Below are 20,182 nucleotides of genomic sequence, written 5' to 3'. Positions count from 1 at the left end.
TCACAGATAATGTGATATGATAAAAATTACAGGTGGAAAACTTGTAAAATCAACATTGTATCAAATACTTATTTCCACACTGTAGACGTTGTTGAACTGTTTCTTGAATATTGTTAAAACGTGTACAGGTCAAATATAGGATGACGACATGGGGAGGTATTTCTGGCATGTAAAATCTACCTGCAGCCCGAGCCACCTGTTCAGAGCTGTCAACAGCAGGACATTTACAGTGCCTCAGCGCTACTGCTGCTCTGGGGGCTCTTATCAGAACCTCACCTTACTTTCAGCACTTTAGTGGGGAAAGGGCATATGAGAGCCAAGGCTCTCTGCTGATAAGAATTATCAGCTTCTGTAACATATTAACAAGTGACATGTTGTAAAAAACGAAAATCAAGTTGAGATTTTAATTAAAGACACTCTAAACTGGTCAGATTACGGAAAGAACAAGGCTGAGAAAGATCTGAACCAGAGGCATCTGCGTCACAGCAAAGAGGAAAAATTAAACACTAAATGTTGGAATATTTTTAGTTTCATTCTTCTGCTGCTTATATCAGGTGTTCCACAACTCATTAGTTTTGTATGATAAAACCAATCCAGTGCAGGAATTTCTAATTTAAAAAGGTTGGCAACTTGAGAGAGAAAAGTCAAGAGGGCGTAGGACAGCTTGGCTTCTACCGAGGAAAAACACGCATTCACCGTTTGTAGCTTAACGAGCTGGAAGAACAGTTTGAGAAAATACTGAACAGCTGTTTTTGTCTAAATAAATTCATTATGTTCCCATGATCACAAACCTGTAATACAAGCATATCTATAGAACTGTGATCTCTTCTAATCAAATAAAACAGACGGCTGTGTACTGTACTGACAGTGAAAATGATTGACAGGCAGTGTGTGTGACGGATGGCGAAAGGATCCTTGGACTGGGAGATCTGGGTTGCCACGGCATGGGCATCCCAGTCGGAAAGCTGGCTCTGTACACAGCCTGTGGAGGCATGTCGCCACAGCAGTGCTTACCTGTCACGCTGGATGTTGGTACAGATAATGAGGTAAGGCTTGACATCTAAATATAAGAGACTATTATAGAATACTTACAGAGCTATAAGCAGTTCATGCTTGTTGGTTTTACATCACAGCAGCCAGGCATGTTGTACTCCTACTAATCTTTGCTGTGGGTCATGTGACCTCCAGAAGAGTAGTAGGAGTAGAAGAGTACATATTCAATACAAGTCATGATAGGGAAAAACATACTACCTACTGCATGTCTAACAAGGTAAAGTCAGGTCCTCTGGACGGATTCTTTGTTGAAACATTTTGTCTTTTAACCAAAAGAGACTTCTTCAGTCTGAGGAGCTGCAACAAACTCAGTCTTATAAATAACACCTTCTCATAGTGGATCGACCAGTTGGCTGATGACAGCCAAAACTAGTTGTCCACATGCAATAGGAGGACCAGCAGCCTAACAACCGATTGTTAGTGCTCCCATGGCCGCTTGCTATTCACAGAGGGCTGAGTGATACTAGCAATAACGACATTGTAAGAGGGGGACAGATGGACACGGAGGCCTCTGCCTTGTTTAATGATGAACGGGTTGTCTTCACAAAGATGGCTTCTTTCCTTTGATAGAGAGGAACATTGGTTTGAGAGAGGAGTGAAGGAAGCCATCTTTGTGAAGAGAACCCATCCATCATTAAACTTTGTTTCCCTTACCTTGACCCTACAAGTACCTGTAGGTGCTTGCCAGACCAGCACTGTAAAAAATAATTTGTTCTTAGTGTTTATGCCTGGTTAAATAAATGTGAAATGTATCTGCAAGCTAACATAAATAGCACATCATTCTGGTCGGACTAGAATGTTAGAAATACAGTAGTCCGTCGCTACTTCGCGGTTCGTTTGACTCGCTCTATTGCACTTTTCAAAATAAGATTTGGCATGACACACAATTGTTTGATTGATGGATGATCTGCACAATCGGCATGAAATTTTTATTTAAAATAAATCATTTAAAATTTTTTAGCACCTGCGTGCAGTCCAGAGCTGCACACTTCAGGATAAACTTCCTACTGCAGCTGATCAGCTGTCCTCTGTGCAGAGCAGAGAAGTGGGCGTGGCCAAGAGCACTTGTAGGTGGCAAGGAGCAGCCGAGGCTGAGAGCTGAAATCATGACATTCAGTTTTTTAAGAGCTTTTAGGGTTTAGAAACATGGTTTGGAGTATTCCAAGAGTTGGGGTTGAACAACTACATAATTTTTAAACTCGACATTAACATAATAAAACTCGAGTAGAACTCGAGTAGTTGATGACGTCATAGGATCTTAAGATGAAAAATAAATAAAAAATAAAACCGCAAAAAAACGTAATTTATTATTTACAAAAAAAGAAGACCAACAAAACATTGGGAGCATATATTTTGCTCCTACCATTTATCATACTGCAAATAAGTCACAGGAAAAACTAAACTATTAGTTATTATTATTAAGCTGCAAAAGTGAAAGAAACGTGCAGCACGTCAAAAACGAAACTAAAAACAGTGGGGCGGACGACCACCCCGCACCACCGCAAGCTGTGGTGCACATTAGGTTTAGTTTTAGAGATTAATATGTTTATAGTTTTTTTTTTAATAGGTTTAGAGATTAATATTTTTTGCTTTTTGTTTGTGAAACAAGGTCAGAGGAAACTGGTTGTTCGGTCATTGGACCCGGTGTTACGCCATATTCTGTGACCTGCAACAGTGCAACACCTCCCCCTACGGTCACAATATACGGTGGTCACAGAATATGGTGTAACACTGGTTTGCAACGAGCTCCAAACAGTCAGGAAGTTGATTCATTTTCTGTTTCCTTACGGTAGTTGAACCGGAAGATTCATCTTTAGTGAAATATTTCCATACTATTTATGCATTTCTACCTGTTTGCCAAGACTGGGCCTGCTCCGTTCAGTCCATCTGCTGGGAGGAATCCATTTGGTAGCTTCTACTAGTAGCCCGGTGCGGATCACGTGGCACAATGACGTCACTGCGAATACGCGACGTGAAATTTAAAAACTTGATAGATGTCCTAGGAATCGACATGTCGATTACTCGAGTAATCTGTTAAAGCCCTACCAAGAGTGTGGGAAGGGTTTTTGGTCTGTGGGAGGAAACTGGAGTACCCGTAGAAAATCCACGCATGCACCCAGAAAGGCCCCTGTCCGGGATTTGAACTGGGGTGACTAGCTCGCTGAGAGGCAGCAGATCTACCAGTTGTGCCACCGTGCTACCCGCATGGGCAAACATGACACCCAAAAATATGTAAAACCATTTATCTGGTGTCAAAACCATGTGTTTTAACCACACAACTAGAGGGGCTTAATTTTTCTCGTGCTTTTATCTAAAATTGTTCAAATGTGTCATGTTTTTTTTTTCTGTCGAATGCTAAAATGCAGTGGATGCTGCCCTTGTTCCTAATTCCAAGGTCAGTCAAGAAAATCAAACACATTTAAACTTTACAAGCAGGAAACACCCTTTCCATTAATGATGTAAGCAACTCCACTGGTGGATGCCAGTTGGGAAAGCACCTCTTCCCTCTGCCAGTCTGTAGAACAGCAGCTTACAGATCTGCAGCTCAGCTTATGGTCTCAATTCTCTATGTCCCCCCTCCCTGGAGGATCTAGACTCTGGGCAGAGCAGGGTGTGTGTTTTTAGCCCCAAACAGGCTAAAAATAGACTCTGCTTCCATTCACACAGAGCTCCCAGCCTGTGTGTCCACAGCTTAGCTTCCACTGACAGAAGCTGTCCTCCACCAACCAAGACACTTTCAGATGACTCTTCTTCATTCTGTCAGTGGGCTGAGGGTGGGAGATAACAGTGGTTAGATAACTTTACACATTAGGCTCAGCAAGCTGTGCTATGCAGCAGAAAGACTGGTTGACTACTTTGAACATAAGAAACGGAGCTTTTACGGTGAAGTTAATGAATAAATAAATAAATAAGTTGATTCTGAAGTTGAAGGTTAAATGTCTGAAAACATGTGCTCATTGCCTTCTACTTTGATCTGTTTTGATCTTTGAATTTTCTGCAACAAAAATCTAAATGTTCATAAAAACTTAAACAACTTTCAGACACAGGCCTTTGTTTCATCGGTCCTAGGCTCCACCAGGTCCAGGCTCCACCAGGCCCAGACTGGCTTGTCAATGTGACTGGTATGTGTGTATGTGTGTCTTCTACTGTTCTGCTGAGCTGGCCAATATCCTTTTCACTAGCCACCAGGCCAAGCCATTGGGCTTAGCTAACAGGCCATGCTGTCAGCCCCACCATTAGCCACAAGGCTCTGCTGTCAGCTCCACCACTGGCCACTGGGCCCTGCTGTCAGCTCCACCATCAGCTACCAGGCCAAGCCACTGGCTTAGCCACCAGATCCTACTGTCAGCCACTGGACTCAACTATCGGCTCCACCAACAGCTAACAGGCCTTTGTGTTTCTACAAGCAGCCAGTCGTCTCCAGAAAATTGGTCTACATACAAGAACACTGAAAGGCAACACCTTGTTTAAAAATGCCTAGAGGAAGAACTAGTGCAAAGGATAAAGATTTGTCCACGGCCAATATGGAAGAGATTAAGAAATCTCTAAATTGTATGTCAGCTGAACTGGCAAAATTAACTTCTCAACAAGAACAACTGATTGGTTTGGTGCAGGAAGTAAAGTCACTAAAAGCTATGCTGACCAAAAAAGACAAAAAAAAAATAGACAAGCTGGAGCAAAAAGTGGATGACATGGAGCAATGTTTAAGAAGGGAGGACCTAGTTTTAACTGGTCTTGAACCTCAACATCGATCTTATGCAAGAGTTGCTGCAAATGAAGATAGCACCAAAGATGCTCCACAACAAGAACTGCAGGCTCTGGAACAACATGTGGTAAACTTTCTTCAAAGTAAAAACATAGACATTCAAAGAGACACCATATCTATCTGTCATACACTACCAAGTTAAACAGAGAAGACAAAGCCTGTAATTGTTGTAAGGTTCATAAGCAGAAAATACAGAAATAACCTCCTAATGCAGTCAAAGAAACTCAAAGGAGCCAATGTGTACATAAATGAACACTTAACAAAAAGAAATGGGGACATTGCGCGAGCAGCCAGGATGTTAAGAAAACAGAAAAAAATATTTGCAACTTGGACTAAAAATGGATTTGTATTGATAAAGGAAAAAGAGGTATCACCTGCCAAAATGATCAGAGATGAAAAGGAGCTTTAGCTGTTTGGGGGAAATCAGTGAAGCAGGATTGTACCAAACATGGATGTGAGGAAAAGGTTGCCACAATATGGACATGGCTGTGGACTCAGATTCTAAAATATATGAGGTAGACAAAGACACAGAAACAACTTCTTTTTTTGTAAACATAGATTGTGATTATTACGCAGATGAAATTTTTTAAAACAATATAAACAATGATGGGGTGTTGTCTATTATTCACTTCAACAGTCAAAGCTTATCTGCCAATTTATCAAAGATAATAAAATAGAAGTTCAGTATTATTGTGGTTTCAGAAACTTGGGTTAAGGATGATGACATGACCAAATTCCAAATAGACAGATATAATTTGTATGATATACACAGAAATAATAAGGGGGAGGAGTTGCACTGCATATCAGTACAGCCCTGAAGTGTAGAATCATTAACAATAGGACAATAGTTATTGAAGATGTAATGGAAATTATAACTGTAGAAATTGTAAATGAAAAAACTAAAAATGTGGAGATCAGCTGTGTGTATCGATCACCAGGTTCAAGTGTGAAAGTATTCACTGACAAAATGTTGGAGTTATTTGATAAAAACAGAAATGAGCAAATATTCCTTTATAGAGATTTTAATACAGACATTGGAAATCTGAAAGACCTAAATGCAAACAGTGATTTCATAAATTCAATGAGTAGTCTATATCTATTTCCACTGATTGATAAACCAACTAGAATTACATCAGAGTGCAACTATCATTGATAATATTTTTACTAATGCAATGGACAGAAAATTAGTGACTGGGGTCTAGGTAACAGATGTGAGTGACCACCTACCTGTTTTTACAATTTACAGTGACTATTATTGCAGTAAAGGGGATATTGCTACTGTGAATAAAATGAGATATAGATCAATTAAAACCTTAAAAGCGTTGAAAGATGACTTGAGAAAACAAAATTGGGATACAGAAGATGTACAGTATATGATGTAAACAAGGCATATGACTCTTTTAATGATACTGCAAAGACTTTATGATAAAAATTGCAATTTGTGCTGTTTTTCGCCAAAGAAAGGTATTGACAAACCATAGATGACAAAAGGATTAAGAAATGCCTGTAGAAAGACAAATTATTTACATAAATATTTCGTAAAATTAAGAAGAATAGAAGCTGAAGAGAAATAAAAGATATATAAGAAACAAGTTAGTATGGATTTTAAGAAAGTGTAAAAAAGACTATTACAGTCAGTTATTGAGTAAAAATAGAAAAAACATGAAGGCTCAGTGGGGTATAATAAACAATGTGACAAAAAATTATAAAAGACAAACGTGTTTTCCAAATTATTTTGTTAAAGATGGTTCTGAAATTTCAGATAAAAAGAAGATAGTAGATGAATTCAATTACCTAGCTCCATCTTATATTACAGATCTTATTGTTCCATATTTTCCTAACAGAGCACTTTGCTCTCAGGCTGCAGGTTTACTTGTGGTTCCTAGAGTTTCCAAAAACAGAATGGGAGGCAGATCTTTCAGTTATCAGGCTCCTCTCTTGTGGAACCAACTTCCAATCTCTGTTCGTGAGGCTGACACATTATCCAGCCTTGCAGCGAATATCCCCAAAACAAAATTTGATTACAAAAATAATAATAATAATAATAATAATAATAATAATAATAATAATAATAATAATAATCTCAATAGCATATTTTTTTCTAAAATAGAAAGAGAAGAAGTAATTCATACTGTCAAAGCCTTTACAAATAAGAGATCAACTGATAATTTAGATATGACATGAGATTAGTGAAATCAGTAATTCATCTGGTAATTGACCCATTCACATATATTTGTAATTTGTCTTTTTCTACTGGGAGATTTCCTGAAAATATGAAAGTAGCCAAAGTTATTCCACTTTATAAAAATAGTGATAAACATTATTTTTCAAATTATCGACCTATATCTTTACTTCCTCAGTTTTCAAAAATTTTAGAAAAATTATTTTTTGCCTGATTTGATCAATTTATCAATAAACATAATATTTTATGTAGTAATCAGTATGGGTTTCATAAAAATCATTTCACTTCAATGGCCTTGATGGATATGCTTGAAGAAATACTTGCTGGTTTAGACAAAAAACATTATTTTGTAAATATATTTGTAGACTTAAAAAGAGCTTTTGATACCATTGATCACAATATACTGCTAAATAAGTTAAGTAAATATGGTATTAGAGGTCTTGCGCACGAATGGGTCTCTAGTTATTTAGAAAACAGAAAACAGTTTGTAAAGATAAACAATGTCAGATCTGACTTACATTATATAAACTGTGGAGTACCCCAGGGGTCAGTTATTGGACCAAAACTTTTAATTTTATATATCAATGATCTAGTTCACGTACCTAGACATCTTCAAAGTATTCTCTTTGCAGATGACACCACTTTTTCCTATTCTGGTGAAAATTTGACAAATGTGTTGGAGGTAGTTAAAAATGATTTGAGTAACATAAAAACATGGTTGAATATAAATAATCAATGAATGTTGAAAAATCTAACTACATGATATTTAGCTATAGAGAGATTCCTACAGATGTGTTGATTGATGTTGATGGGGTTGTGATTAAGCGTGTGAAAGAGGTCAAATTCCCAGGTGTTACTCTTGATGAAAATATAAACTGGAAACCATCCATCCATCCATTATCTTCCGCTTATTCTGAAGTCAGGTCGCGGGGGCAGCAGCTTGAGCAGGGAGGCCCAGACATCTCTTTCCACAGGCACCTCTTACAGTCCTCCTGGGAGGATTCCGAGGCATTCCCAGGCCAATCAAGAAACATAGTCTCTCCAGCGTGTCCTGGGTCTTCCCCAGGGTCTCCTCCCAGTTGGACATGCCCGAAGAACCTCTCTAGGGAGGCGCCCAGGGGGCATCCTTACCAGATACCCGAGCCACTTCAACTGGCTCTTCTTGACGTGGAGGAATAGCAGTTCTACTCCAAGTCTCTCCCAAATAACTGAACTTCTCACTCTATCTCTAAGGGAGAGTCCAGCTACCCTGCAAAGAAAACTAATTTCCACCGCCTGTATCCACAATTTCATTCTTTCAGTCTCTACTCAGAGCTCATGACCATAGGTGAGGGTAGGAACGTAGACCGACCGGTAAACAGAGAGCTTTGCCTTACAGCTCAGCTCTCTCTTCATCACAACAGACCGGTACAGAGTCTGCAATACTGCAGATGCTGTACCAAGCCATCTGTCAATCTCATGTTCCATTCTTCCCTCACTCGTGAACAAAACCCCGACATACTTGAACTCCTCCACTTGAGGCAGAACCTCACCCTCGACCTGAAGAGAGCAATCCACCCCTTTCCGGTTGAGGACCGTGGCCTCAGATTTGGAGGTGCTGATTCTCATCCCAGCCGCTTCACACTCTGCTGCGAACTGCTCCAGTGAGAGCTGAAGATCACGGCATGATGACGCCAATAGGACTACATATCTGCAAAGAGCAGAGATGGAATCCTGAGGCCACCGAACCGGAAACCCTCTGCCAGCTGGCTGCACCAAGAAATTCTGTACATAAAAGTTATGAACAGAATAGGTGACAACGGGCAGCCCTGGCGGAGTCCAACTTCCACCCTGAAAGGGTCCGACTTACTGCCGGCAATGTGAATCAAACTCTCTCACCGCTTTTATAGGGACTGAACAGCCCGTAACAACGGGCCTCCAATCCCATACTCACGGAGCACCCCTCACAGTGTACTCCGAGGAACACGGTCAAATGCCTTTTCCAAGTCCACAAAACCCATGTAGACTGAATGAGCAAACTCCCATGACCCCTCAAGGACCCTAGTGAGGGTAAAGAGCTGATCCAGTGTTTCCCCTCCTCAGCCGCTTGATGGTTTGCCAGAATCTCCTTGGAGCCGACCGAGAGTCTCTATCCAAGGTCTCACCGAACTCCTCCCACATCTGAGATTTTTCCTCAGCAACAGCCAAGGCTGTACACCGCTTTGCCCTCCGGTACTCCTCAGCTGCCTCCAGAGTCCCACTGGCCAACAAGGCCCGATAGGACTCCTTCAGCTTGATAGCCTCCTTAACCCGAGGTGTCCACCACCGAGTTCGTGGATGACCATCGCGAGAAGCACTGACAACCTTGCGGCCACAGCTCAAGGCAGCTATCTCAACAAGCGAGGTGCGGAACATGGCCCACTCAGACTCAATGTTCCCTACCTCAGCTGGGATGTGGGTAAAGCTTTCCCGGAGGTGTGAGTTGAAGATCTCTCTGACAGGTTCTTTTGCCAGGTGCTCCCAGCAAACCCTCACTACATGTTTGGGTCTACCGGGTCTGTCCGGCATCTTCCCCCGCCATCTGATTCACCTCACTACCAGGTGGTGATCAGTTGACAGCTCAATTCCTCTCTTTACCTGAGTGTCCAAAACAAACTGCCGCAAATCAGATGATACGACTATGAAGTCAATCATCGATCTACGACCTAGGGCGTCTTGGTGCCAAGTGCACTTATGGAAACCCATATGTTCAAACATGGTGTTCATGATGGACAAACTATGACTAGCACAAAAGTCCAATAACAGAACACCGCTCAGGTTCAGATCAGAGAGACCATTCCTCCCAATCACGCCCTTCCAAGTCACACTATTACCCATGTGGGCATTTAAGTCCCCCAGCAGAATAAAGGAGTCCCCAGCTGGTGTACCTTCCAGGACCCCTGCCAAGGACTCCAAGAAGGCCAGATACTCTCAACTGCAATTCGGCGCATAGGCACAAACAGTCAGAGCCCGTCCCCCCACCCGAAGACAAAGGGAAGCCACCCTCTCATCTACCGGGGAAAACTGCAACACAAAGGCACCAAGTCAGGGGGTTACATGTAGACCCACACCAGCTCAACACCTCTCACCATGGGCAACTTCAGAGTGGAATAAGGTCCAATCCCTCTCAAGGAGATCAGTTCCAGAGCCCATGATGTGCGTCGAGGTGAGCCCAACTATATCTAGTCAGTACCTCTCAACCTCGCACACAAGCTCAGGCTCCTTCCCTGTCAGAGAGGTTACATTCCATGTGCCAAGAGCTAGCTTTGGTAAGCCAGGGTCAGAGTGCCAAGGTCCCCGCCTTCGGCCACTGCCCATGGCATCATGCACCCGACTTTTATGGCCCTTCCTGCAGGTGGTGGGTCCACAGGAAGGCAAACTCATGCTGCTCCTTCGAACTGTGCCCAACTGGGCCCCATGGGCAGAGACCCGGTCACCAGGCGCTCGCCTCTCCCCCAGACCTGGCTCCAGGGTGGGGCCCCGATAACCCACGTCCGGGCAAGGGACACTGAGTTCTTAGTTTTGTTTTGTCCATAAAAATCTCCTGAATCGCTCTTTGTCTGGCCTGTCATCTAGGACCAATATGCCTTGGGAGACCCTAATTGCCCCCGACAGCATAGCTCCTAGGAAACCACATATCAATAATTTAAAGATAAAAATATCAAGGACAATTGCATCATTATATAAAGTGAAAGACTCATTAAATGATGAAGCATTGTTGATATTGTATAATTCACTCATCATTCCCTATTTGACCTATTGTATAGAAGTTTGGGGGAATGCCTGTAAATTGTATACAAATTCTATTTTTATTCTGCAAAAAAGAGCTGTTCGAATTATAAGTGGAAAACGCTACAGAGATCCAACAAATCCATTGTTCTGTAACTTAAAGTTAATGAAATTTCACAACTTGGTGGACTATTATATTCCACAATTTTTTTTTAAATACATAACAGTATGTTACCAATGTGTTTGCAAAAAAGATTTATTAAAAGAAACAGCATTTATAATTTGAGAGGTTCAGAGATTTAAAAGAAAAACAAAGTCAGAACTAAACAAATGGATTGTTGTATTTCTGATTATGGAACAAATCTGTGGAACAGTCTGTCTAAAGAAACCAAAGAGAATAAATCTATTTTTACTTTTAAGAAAATAATAAAATGTAATTTTCATTCAAGGTATGACGTATATTGATTCAGAGTTCTGTATCATAACAAAGATAATGTTTGTTTGTTTTGTTTTCTTTATATATACACATTGCCTGTTTTGTGTTCAAAGATGTGTCTATATGAATGATTGATTGAAACTTAGTTGCTTTTGGGGTAGTAGATTGACTTTTGGGAAAAGGAGTAGATAAGATTTTTTTCTTCAAACTACCCCTTTTCATTCAGAACTTTTGTTTTATGTCAATATGTGAGATATTTATTTTCAATTGTAAATGAATGAAATAAAATTAACAACAAAAAAAGGAGTAATTTGTCATTTTTTTTAAAGCAGACATAAAAACTTAAGAAATGATCATCTTGTAGAATTTGCAGCACTATAATTTCATCTAAATCTCAACTATGATCTAATCCTAATTTCAATATACAATATGCAACATGCCCAACAATTTTCAGTCAGGTCATCTTGACAGTTTTTTTTTTTTTTTTTTTTGTGCTGAAACGTTTCACCTTCCATCCAGAAGGCTTCATCAGTCAAGGAAACACGACACAAAACTGATGCTTCCCCCAACAGCTTACTCCAAAGTGGAAAAAAACAGTTATGTTTGTGCTAAGATGGTCTCTTTGGCATGCCCCCTCCTCTGGCGCCTGCCCTCTCCCTTGTCGACAGTCATGTCAAACTGGTTAAAAACCAACAAAGTCCATGCTCAATAATTCAGGTATACAATCCAACAATTTTCAGTCAGGTCATTTGGACAGTTTTGTTTTGTGTGCTAAAATGTTTCACCTTCCGTCCAGAAGGCTTCATCATTCAATGAAACACACAACACAAAACTGATTCTTCCCCCAACAGCTTACTCCAAAGTGGAACAAACCAGTTAAATTGGTGCTAAGATGGTCAACGAGGGAGAGGGCCAGCACCGGAGGAGGAGGCGTGCCACTGAGACCATCTTAGCACCAACATAACTGGTTTGTTCCTCTTTGGAGTAAGCTGTTGGGGGAAGAATCAGTTTTGTCTTGTTCGTTTCCTTGACTGATGAAGCCTTCTGGATGGAAGGTGAAACGTTTCAGCACAAAAAAAAAAAAAGAAACTGTCCAGATGACCTGACTGAAAATTGTTGGATTGTATACCTGGATTATTGAACATGGACTTTGTTAATATGCAACATGAGCTCTATATCTTTTTCTTGTTTGTGTGTACTTTGCAGGGATCCTCAGTACAACACGTTTTTTTGGATACATTGATTTTTCTAATTGTTTCAGGATTCGACGTTGAACAAGTGCAGTTTTTTTTAGATCAAAATATATTTTATTGACTGCTTTTATTAACTGTATGAAATTCAACCACTTTGGTTCCTGTTTTATTTTATTAGGAACAAACTGATCCAAAGGAAATAATTATATTGCAAGCAATTTCAAAACTGTTACGTTGATATAATTTGACATCATTCTGTTTACTGACTTATTTGTATGACTATATTACTATTTGTATCGGAGCATTATTTCATATTGATATCCAGTTCCCACTGGATGATGACCCCACTGTGCTTTCTACAACCTTCACCACCTATTAGACATGACAGAATCGCAGCTAATTTAGAAAACCTTCAGCATGAAGGCAGTTATGATGTTACACTGTATTTTTCTGAACAGGTTTTCCCTGCTATTTTCAACATTCCCATGATGCTCTCGTGGCCCTCATAACGTTCTCCGAGCTCATGTTCAGTTGCAGCTACAATGCAGCTACAAGTTAGGAGATCACTCCATAAAGGTAGATGCCACAGGTGTCACATCTGGGCTGGGTTGTTTCCATGATTTTGTCATGATCACATAGTCTAGTGGCCAGTTTGATCAATCCTGCTTCCAGTGCTTGAAGACCAAGTTTCACCTGTGCTTGTAGGATTCACTGATACTTCACACATGGTGGAACCACTTTGTATGGAAACCATAGGCCTCCAAAGAGCTATATTGTTTTTTAGTTGGAATCCCCTCTTGTTCTTAATATGCACTTGAGTAACTTGTGAAACTCTGCATAAGCCATCCACAATCTGGGTGTATTTTTTTTACACACAAACGAGGTCATCAATAGGTGTGAAGGGAGCCTAAGATGAAGATACTTGTGTATCACTGAGCATGAAACTTATACTTTTTATAAAATGAAACAATATGCTTATGGTCTTAGCTGAATTTTGACATTTATGTTCAACAGCAGAAGTTGTCACCTTTGGCTAATGTCACAAACAATTGTACTGCTGGACTAAACATTTAGGACACCTTTTGGTACAGTAGCTCTCACTAACAAATGCAGACATACTTTATACTGTTTAAGCCTTTGCTACTTCTAAGACTTTACTGCAGCCTGGTTTGCTGTGGTAGACTTTTCCATATTATCCTAAAGAGATGACAAGCTAAATAAGATGTAATTGGGTAAATGGAGTGGCTTTGGGTGTGTGCATTTGTTGTGCATCTGGACCAGCTTCTTATGGGAGTCAGGTTTGCCTGCCTGCCCAAGTGCATCACTCTGCAGCTCTGACCTTAAAGGCATGATGGGAGTAGAGCTGGTGGGAGGATGTGAGGTAGTGGTAGCTCGGGCTAATTATTAAAAATGACTGTAATTATGGGATTATAAATGCCCTTTAGTGGGTGTAAGGGTAAATGGAGAGGCAGGCAAATATCCAACAGGGGAGCAGGCAGTCCCATGATCCAAACGTTTTTCTGTTTGTTTCTTCTAGCTAGCATTCCAAACAATTCAACTTTTTGAGACGTTGCACCATTGAATTGCTCATATGAGTTTAATGACTCACGGCAACAGCTCTCATTTGAGCATCTTCCCTGCACTCATTCTGAGCTGATCTTACTTGTGAAGCTTTATTTTCGCAACAAGTAGTACATCAATGATAGACACCGCCACATATACGTATATATGGAAACTGGATCCCCGACCATTTGAGAAAATTTTGCTTTTTCATTTTTGTATTGCCTAAAAGTAAAGTTTTCTCGAATGATTGGGTTGGCCTGTAGTGGCCCAAGATAAATCCAAGGTGGCCAAGGCCACCATTGACTGATCCACCATTGCTCCTGGTGGTGGATAGAATTACTCCCTCTGATGGCCAGGATCTGTCACTCTGTGCTGCCTCAGACAAGCAAAAGAATATATATATAAAAAAATAAAAAAATCTACCTCTGGTCTTCTACACAGTGTAACTCCTGCCTACTTGAATATCTTGTACCAAAAACATTGAGGTTTACTTGTGTTCCCTGTTCAATTCCAGTCCAGAAAAAAAACGCATCTTGAAAATTACAAACATTCACTATTCATACTCCTCAGCAATGGGGGACATTGGCATATCTCTTGTTCTTGTTGGAAAATACATAGGCACAGAATGTGGTGTACAAAGAAAGTTTTATATAATGGAATTGTTTTTTCTTTTATTTAGTTAACACTACAAATATGCTATACAGTAGTAATGGGCAAGTCATCATTTATACTTTACAAAATATAATTTATTCTCAAGGACATGCAATCCTGTAAAAACTGGAGCAGTTTGTGTTCGGCACATTATTGTGTCCCTCTTGGGGGGCGTATTTTAAAATACTTTTCATTTATTCTGCAACAAAATGCTTAAAAGTGTACATTTGTTTAGGTCGCAAACAGTATTTTACTGTTAAGTCTTAATGGAATCATTTTCTACACTAAAATACAATGTTACTAGGCCTGTCACGATAGCAAATTTTGTTGGGCGATTAATTGTCTGAGAAATTGCGATAAACAATAATATTGGTTGAAATTTGACAATAATTAGTAATTATTGTCAAATTTAAGAAGAAATGTTGGTTAATTTTTGCATGTAGTACCTTTTGTTGATAGTACAAAAATTTTTGAACCGAAGGATGGTGAGGGAGCAGCAGCGTGTGCTTTAAGAAAAATGGGAGGGAGGCCCCGTGACGTGGGCTATCTCTCGTTCCTGTTTTTCAGTTCTCAAAATGGCAAATGCTCTGTGTGGTTTTAGCTCTTTAGCATAGCATTTTTCACACAAACCTTTTAATAAAAAAATCAGTAAACAAGTTCTCAGCTTCTTTTTGCAGAGGAACAACTTATTACACGAAGGCACAGGTTTCAACCATGAATTGTGGAGCTTCGACAAGATGGAGTTTTTTTTCCTGAGGTGGGCCTGTTAGCTTAGCTCGTAGCTTAGCTTCTCAGCTTAGCTGCTTTTATCGATCCAAAAACACGATTTTGGACAGTTAAAACAGATTTTAAAGTGAAAGGGAGGGGTCAGTGAAGAGCACCGGAGTTGAGCTTTTCATCATCCAGTGTCTTCAGTAGGAAGAGAGAGACGCAAAGAAATGATAAAGCTAATAAATGAAAATGAGGTTGATAATTTTTATTTATCATGCGATTTAATTGGCTTTAGGCAAGCCAATTTGCCCTGTTTGCACACATGCAGCTGGATATCTCATCGACTTGGAAGACGTTGTGTCTATCTCTGCTGCCATTTGTGGATTTTAAGGACACATTTATAATTGGATTTATGATAACTGGTTCCTGCTTTTTTGATTCAGCTGGTTGCTGGTTTTATCTACAAACAAGGAAGTCGTCGGCCACAAATTTGGACCCGGTCATGCTGCTTGCCTTATGATGGCTTGGTTCGTGCCTTGAGTACCCAGACTCAAATGCTTTTGGCAGAATGGATCAGATCTCTGGGATTTTACTCAGATTACATTCTTTTGGTGTGGCCATGTAATTTGGACATTTTGGAACCTGAGTGGACCAACACAGACTCAAGGTAGATGTCATTAAGTTCTGACTGTCCCCAAAACAACTGTGTCTGAATCTGAATTTGGCTCCCCCAGCTGGCCTTGAAGGCCATCTTATCTGAATTCGCCTGGAGAACATGTGATATTATGCTCTGCCCCACCCCTCCCCCTACCATCGAGGAATTTCCAACTGATAACCAGAGGAAACTAGCTGAATAAACATTGTCATATTTTCAGGACTCTTGGATTCCCATAGGCATTGTCCTTGGCCATTCCCGGACACCACTCGAGAATGTTTACGGATCTCACCGGAGGGAACTGGTTGATTATTCCATCCTTATCAGAACTCTTACAGTTGTAGTGAACCTGGTCTGACCTCAAATCTGATCAGATGACAGAGACTGTTATTTCATTGATCTGCATCCAGAAATACAGTTTGAGCCATCTGGGGACTTTCTTTCTTGAATTAATCAAGTAGAAAAGACAATTCTCTATGATCATTACTGTTTTACAAATGTTTGATAATCAAATTGTGTTAGTTCACTCAATGCTTACAGGTTGAAGAGAACTACTCATTTTTATTTTACATAAACAGTAAGTAATGATTTTTATTCCTCATTCAAAGAAGAAATCAGGTTAATATGCATTTCTTGATTTTCTGTCTTCAATGAGCAAGTTTTGTAAGTATGTTAAAGGTCGAGTCTCGGTCAACTAAAATGTTTACTGAGAAGAAATGTCATGTTTAAACTTTTTCAGAAGATAATAAGAGTGAGACTCCACGAAGTCTGGTTTTCTCCAATAATCTTTTCTGTATGTTGTAAACAATCTCATTCTCTGACCTCGAATTTGATAACATCTTACATCACAAACCACACCTCTATTCTGGTCCATCCACGAATCAGAAAGCTCTAAATTGACCCGGAAGTCAACTCATTTAAAATGTGGCAACTTCCCGGTTCTTAGAGAGTGCTGAAGAGTCTGATGCTGCAGAGCTCTGAGAGTGCTAGAGTCTGATGTCGGAAGTCTGATAGAGAGTGCTGGAGTCTGATGTTGGAAGTCTGATAGAGAGTGCTAAGGAGATGAAAGGAGTTCAGAGTTCTTGGATGCAAACGCATTCAGGATGATCCAGAGACGTTTTGGGATTATAACTTCTGTTTGAATAACCTCGCACGACTCTCGAAGGATTTCAGCTGCTCTCAACGGAGACGCTGAAAGAGTCAAAGGAGGATCCTATACCGACGCTGACCTATCATCAACCAGGTAACAGTCCACTTCGACCAAGCGTACCGTCGCAAGCTGAGATCTGAAGGAGCGTGCACGTTTCTGGTCAAACAGATTAATTCCCTCACAAATCTCTCTGTAAGATAAATCTCTATCTTCCATCTTAAACTCTTCTTTCTCTTAAAATCAGTACAGATATTTTAGAAATATCTGAAGCAAAGTCCTCGATCACCGCCGTGTGATTGAAGTCCATTATCTGTGAAACTTGTCTGTTATTATTTTCATATTTTGCCAAATTAGTGTAAATGTTTGATGTTAAACTTTGATTCTGAAAATAAATGACCGCATTCATTTTGATGGGTCAAAGATAATAACGTCTCTCGTTACATTTCTGTTAAATTCAATGCACGACATTTACACAGTCAGAAAGATGAGGAACTCGTGAAAAAAGTATGAATATATCCAGCATATGACATACTACACAGTGCCCTCGAGTATATCCTTGAACATTGCTCACCTCTCTCGTCATCGTCTCCCCACTCTGCGGCATACCTACGTCACTATGTGCTTTATGTGCAAGGTGTTTTTTTAAATATTAGAGTTTTTCTTCTCAGTCAAGAAGAAAAAGTTTAATAGGAATTTTTTTGCCTCCAATCCCTGCATGTGTCCAGTTTGACTACTTTTTTGTCTGTCTAAGCAGATCTCACTTGTAAATGAGTCTTTGAGGCTTAATGTGATTTATCTGTCTAAATAAAGGTTGACTGAATGGAAAATTTGATTTGTTTATTGCAACAGGCCTAGATGTTACTGTCATTAAGGTGTTTTATAAACGTTAAACACACAGGCTGAACTGACTGAAATAGATATGCTTCTAATAAACTATTTTTCTGCAGTGTTCTTATGAAATATCTATTCTTATCTTGTTCTCTAATACCAGTCAGAGTTTAGTGAATTGGTTTTATTTTCAATGACTGGAGTTACATTTTCTAACACTCTCTTCCCCCTAAACCTCAAGTCCAGAATCACAAAACGAGCAAATTGAAATTGATATTTTGAAGTTGAACATTTTGGAAATGGCTGCATGTTTTTCCTCTGGCCTCACATGAAGACTAATCCCCTCTGAAAGAAGAGGGTCTGAACATTACAAAGGACAGCTTAGTCAATTAACAAAAGATAATCCGGGGAAATGGACAACTCATGCCAACAACTCATCAGAGTCTATGAGGTCAGTCCACTTTAAATCCACTCAGGACTTCTTCTCTTTCACTGAACAAAGACCTTTGGTCACCGTTTCTAAATAACAGAATAGAACCCAACGTTTGAGAGCATTATTTCTTACAGGCTGTTGCATAATTTAGTAAAATTACCATCAAAATCTCTACCTGATATTAAATTTCTTTAGGTTAGCACAATAGTCTGTTTCTAGTTCTGATTTTAACTGAACTAAATCATATGATTTTTTTCCCCAAAAAAAAACTGCCAGGAAAAGAGTTGTCAGCTTCTAGTGAAAGTTGCGTTACATATTTTTGGACCTTTTTGTTTTTTTGGTCGTGCAGACTGTTGGCCTTGCTGTAGAAACGTGGCTTCTTCCTTCTCCAAGCCTTCCTCGTCTCAGTGGCACCCTCTAATTTGATGCCTTTAGAAGTAAAGGTTGAACGTTCCAGCGAGGACCGACAGCTCTGAATCAGTCCCCAACCTTTGGGATCGGAAAGTCACTCGAGCCGAGACCTGGTAGTTAGTTACAGAATGCAGTAAGACTATCTTTAGAAATATCTATTAGACTATCTATTGATAGCCCTGTGATTAGCTAATGCATGCTCTGCTTGAAGACAGTCTATAAATAACAGTAGTCTAATATTGACAGATGAATCTTCCTTCCACCTGACCCATACGTCTGATCTTCACTCTTCTTCTACAGCTGTATATGTTCTCTCTTATACACAATCATATTGACTCCTGCTTGTATTTTTTTACTTCAGTGTTGTGTTCTTGTTTTTGTGTTGAAAACTGATGCTTTAGAAATACTGCTTTACTGTAAAGCTCATACAGTATATATTTTTTTCAATAATGCACACCCTTTTAAAAATAACACTGAATGATTATGGAATATTTTCTGTAGCTTGGTAAAAACAAACTCCCTACTTTAATTAGGATCATGCTACTAAACTACAGTGTTTACTTAGAGAAGTGTGTGCTGACTGGTGGGACTGTGTGACCCCGCATGGATCACATTATAGTGGAGGTCTGAGTTCTGCAGAGGCTCAAGTCAGAGTTTATCTAGTTTATGTACAGAAATAATGGACCTAATCAGTCATGCTATCAATGAATGAATGTTTCTGTATCAGATGTTCTGCTGTAAATTAAATTAGCAAACTTATATTACTTGCTCTCTTTTCTGTTACAGAGTTTAGAAGTCTGCATGACTTATATGAGTTTCAAGTGTTGAACACGTTCATTAACATTATCAGAGGGTTGTAAACTCAATCATCCATGTAGATACTATCTATATATCTACCTGGATGATTGAGCTTACAACTTTTTGTCTGAACCATTTTGGCCTTGGTTGTCCTCAGGCTGTTTCTGTGAGTAGCAAGTTGGCCATCTGGCCTAAAATATTTGAATGTTGTACATGATGACAGATTGTTTTGGATGGGTGTGTTTTGCATGTGTTAAAAGTCTACTTCTGATATTGCAACAGGAGGTTGTCTTGAAACACAGCAGTGAAGTCTACCCATGGGACAGATCTGGTGGGCAGGCTGTAGACTGAGGAAGTCCTCTGGATGGGGGACAAAACATTTCTCACTTAAAGAAACATGTCCAGATGATTTAATCTTTTTTGTTATCAGAGTACATTTTTAAATGGTACCAGTGCAGCTACATCAACAACATTATTTTATAAAGACTGATCTTTGTAATAACCAGGGGTGTCAAACTCACTTACAAAAGGGAGCCAAAATTAAAAACGTATGTCCTTACATTACCTCACATCGGATACTTGACATCTTTGCATGGTTGCAGGTT

The 20,182-nt window shown here is 39.8% G+C and overlaps 1 protein-coding gene across 1 annotated transcript in view; it reads left to right on the top strand.

The window, feature by feature from the left end:
- The window catches only part of me1 (malic enzyme 1, NADP(+)-dependent, cytosolic), a 136,103-nt gene that overhangs the window by 92,993 nt on the left and 22,928 nt on the right, over positions 1-20,182 (top strand). Inside the window, exon 5 of the mRNA XM_037677157.1 lies at positions 885-1,046. Within this exon, the coding sequence (XP_037533085.1) occupies positions 885-1,046 (162 nt within the window). The remainder of the gene's footprint in view (positions 1-884; positions 1,047-20,182) is intronic.

This window comes from Nematolebias whitei, chromosome 5, assembly GCF_014905685.2.
Source record: "Nematolebias whitei isolate Nwh7 chromosome 5, NemWhi1, whole genome shotgun sequence".
Lineage (NCBI taxonomy): Eukaryota > Metazoa > Chordata > Actinopteri > Cyprinodontiformes > Rivulidae > Nematolebias > Nematolebias whitei.
Note: the sequence above shows the minus strand (reverse complement) of the source record. Positions and strands in the feature narration are given on the sequence as shown.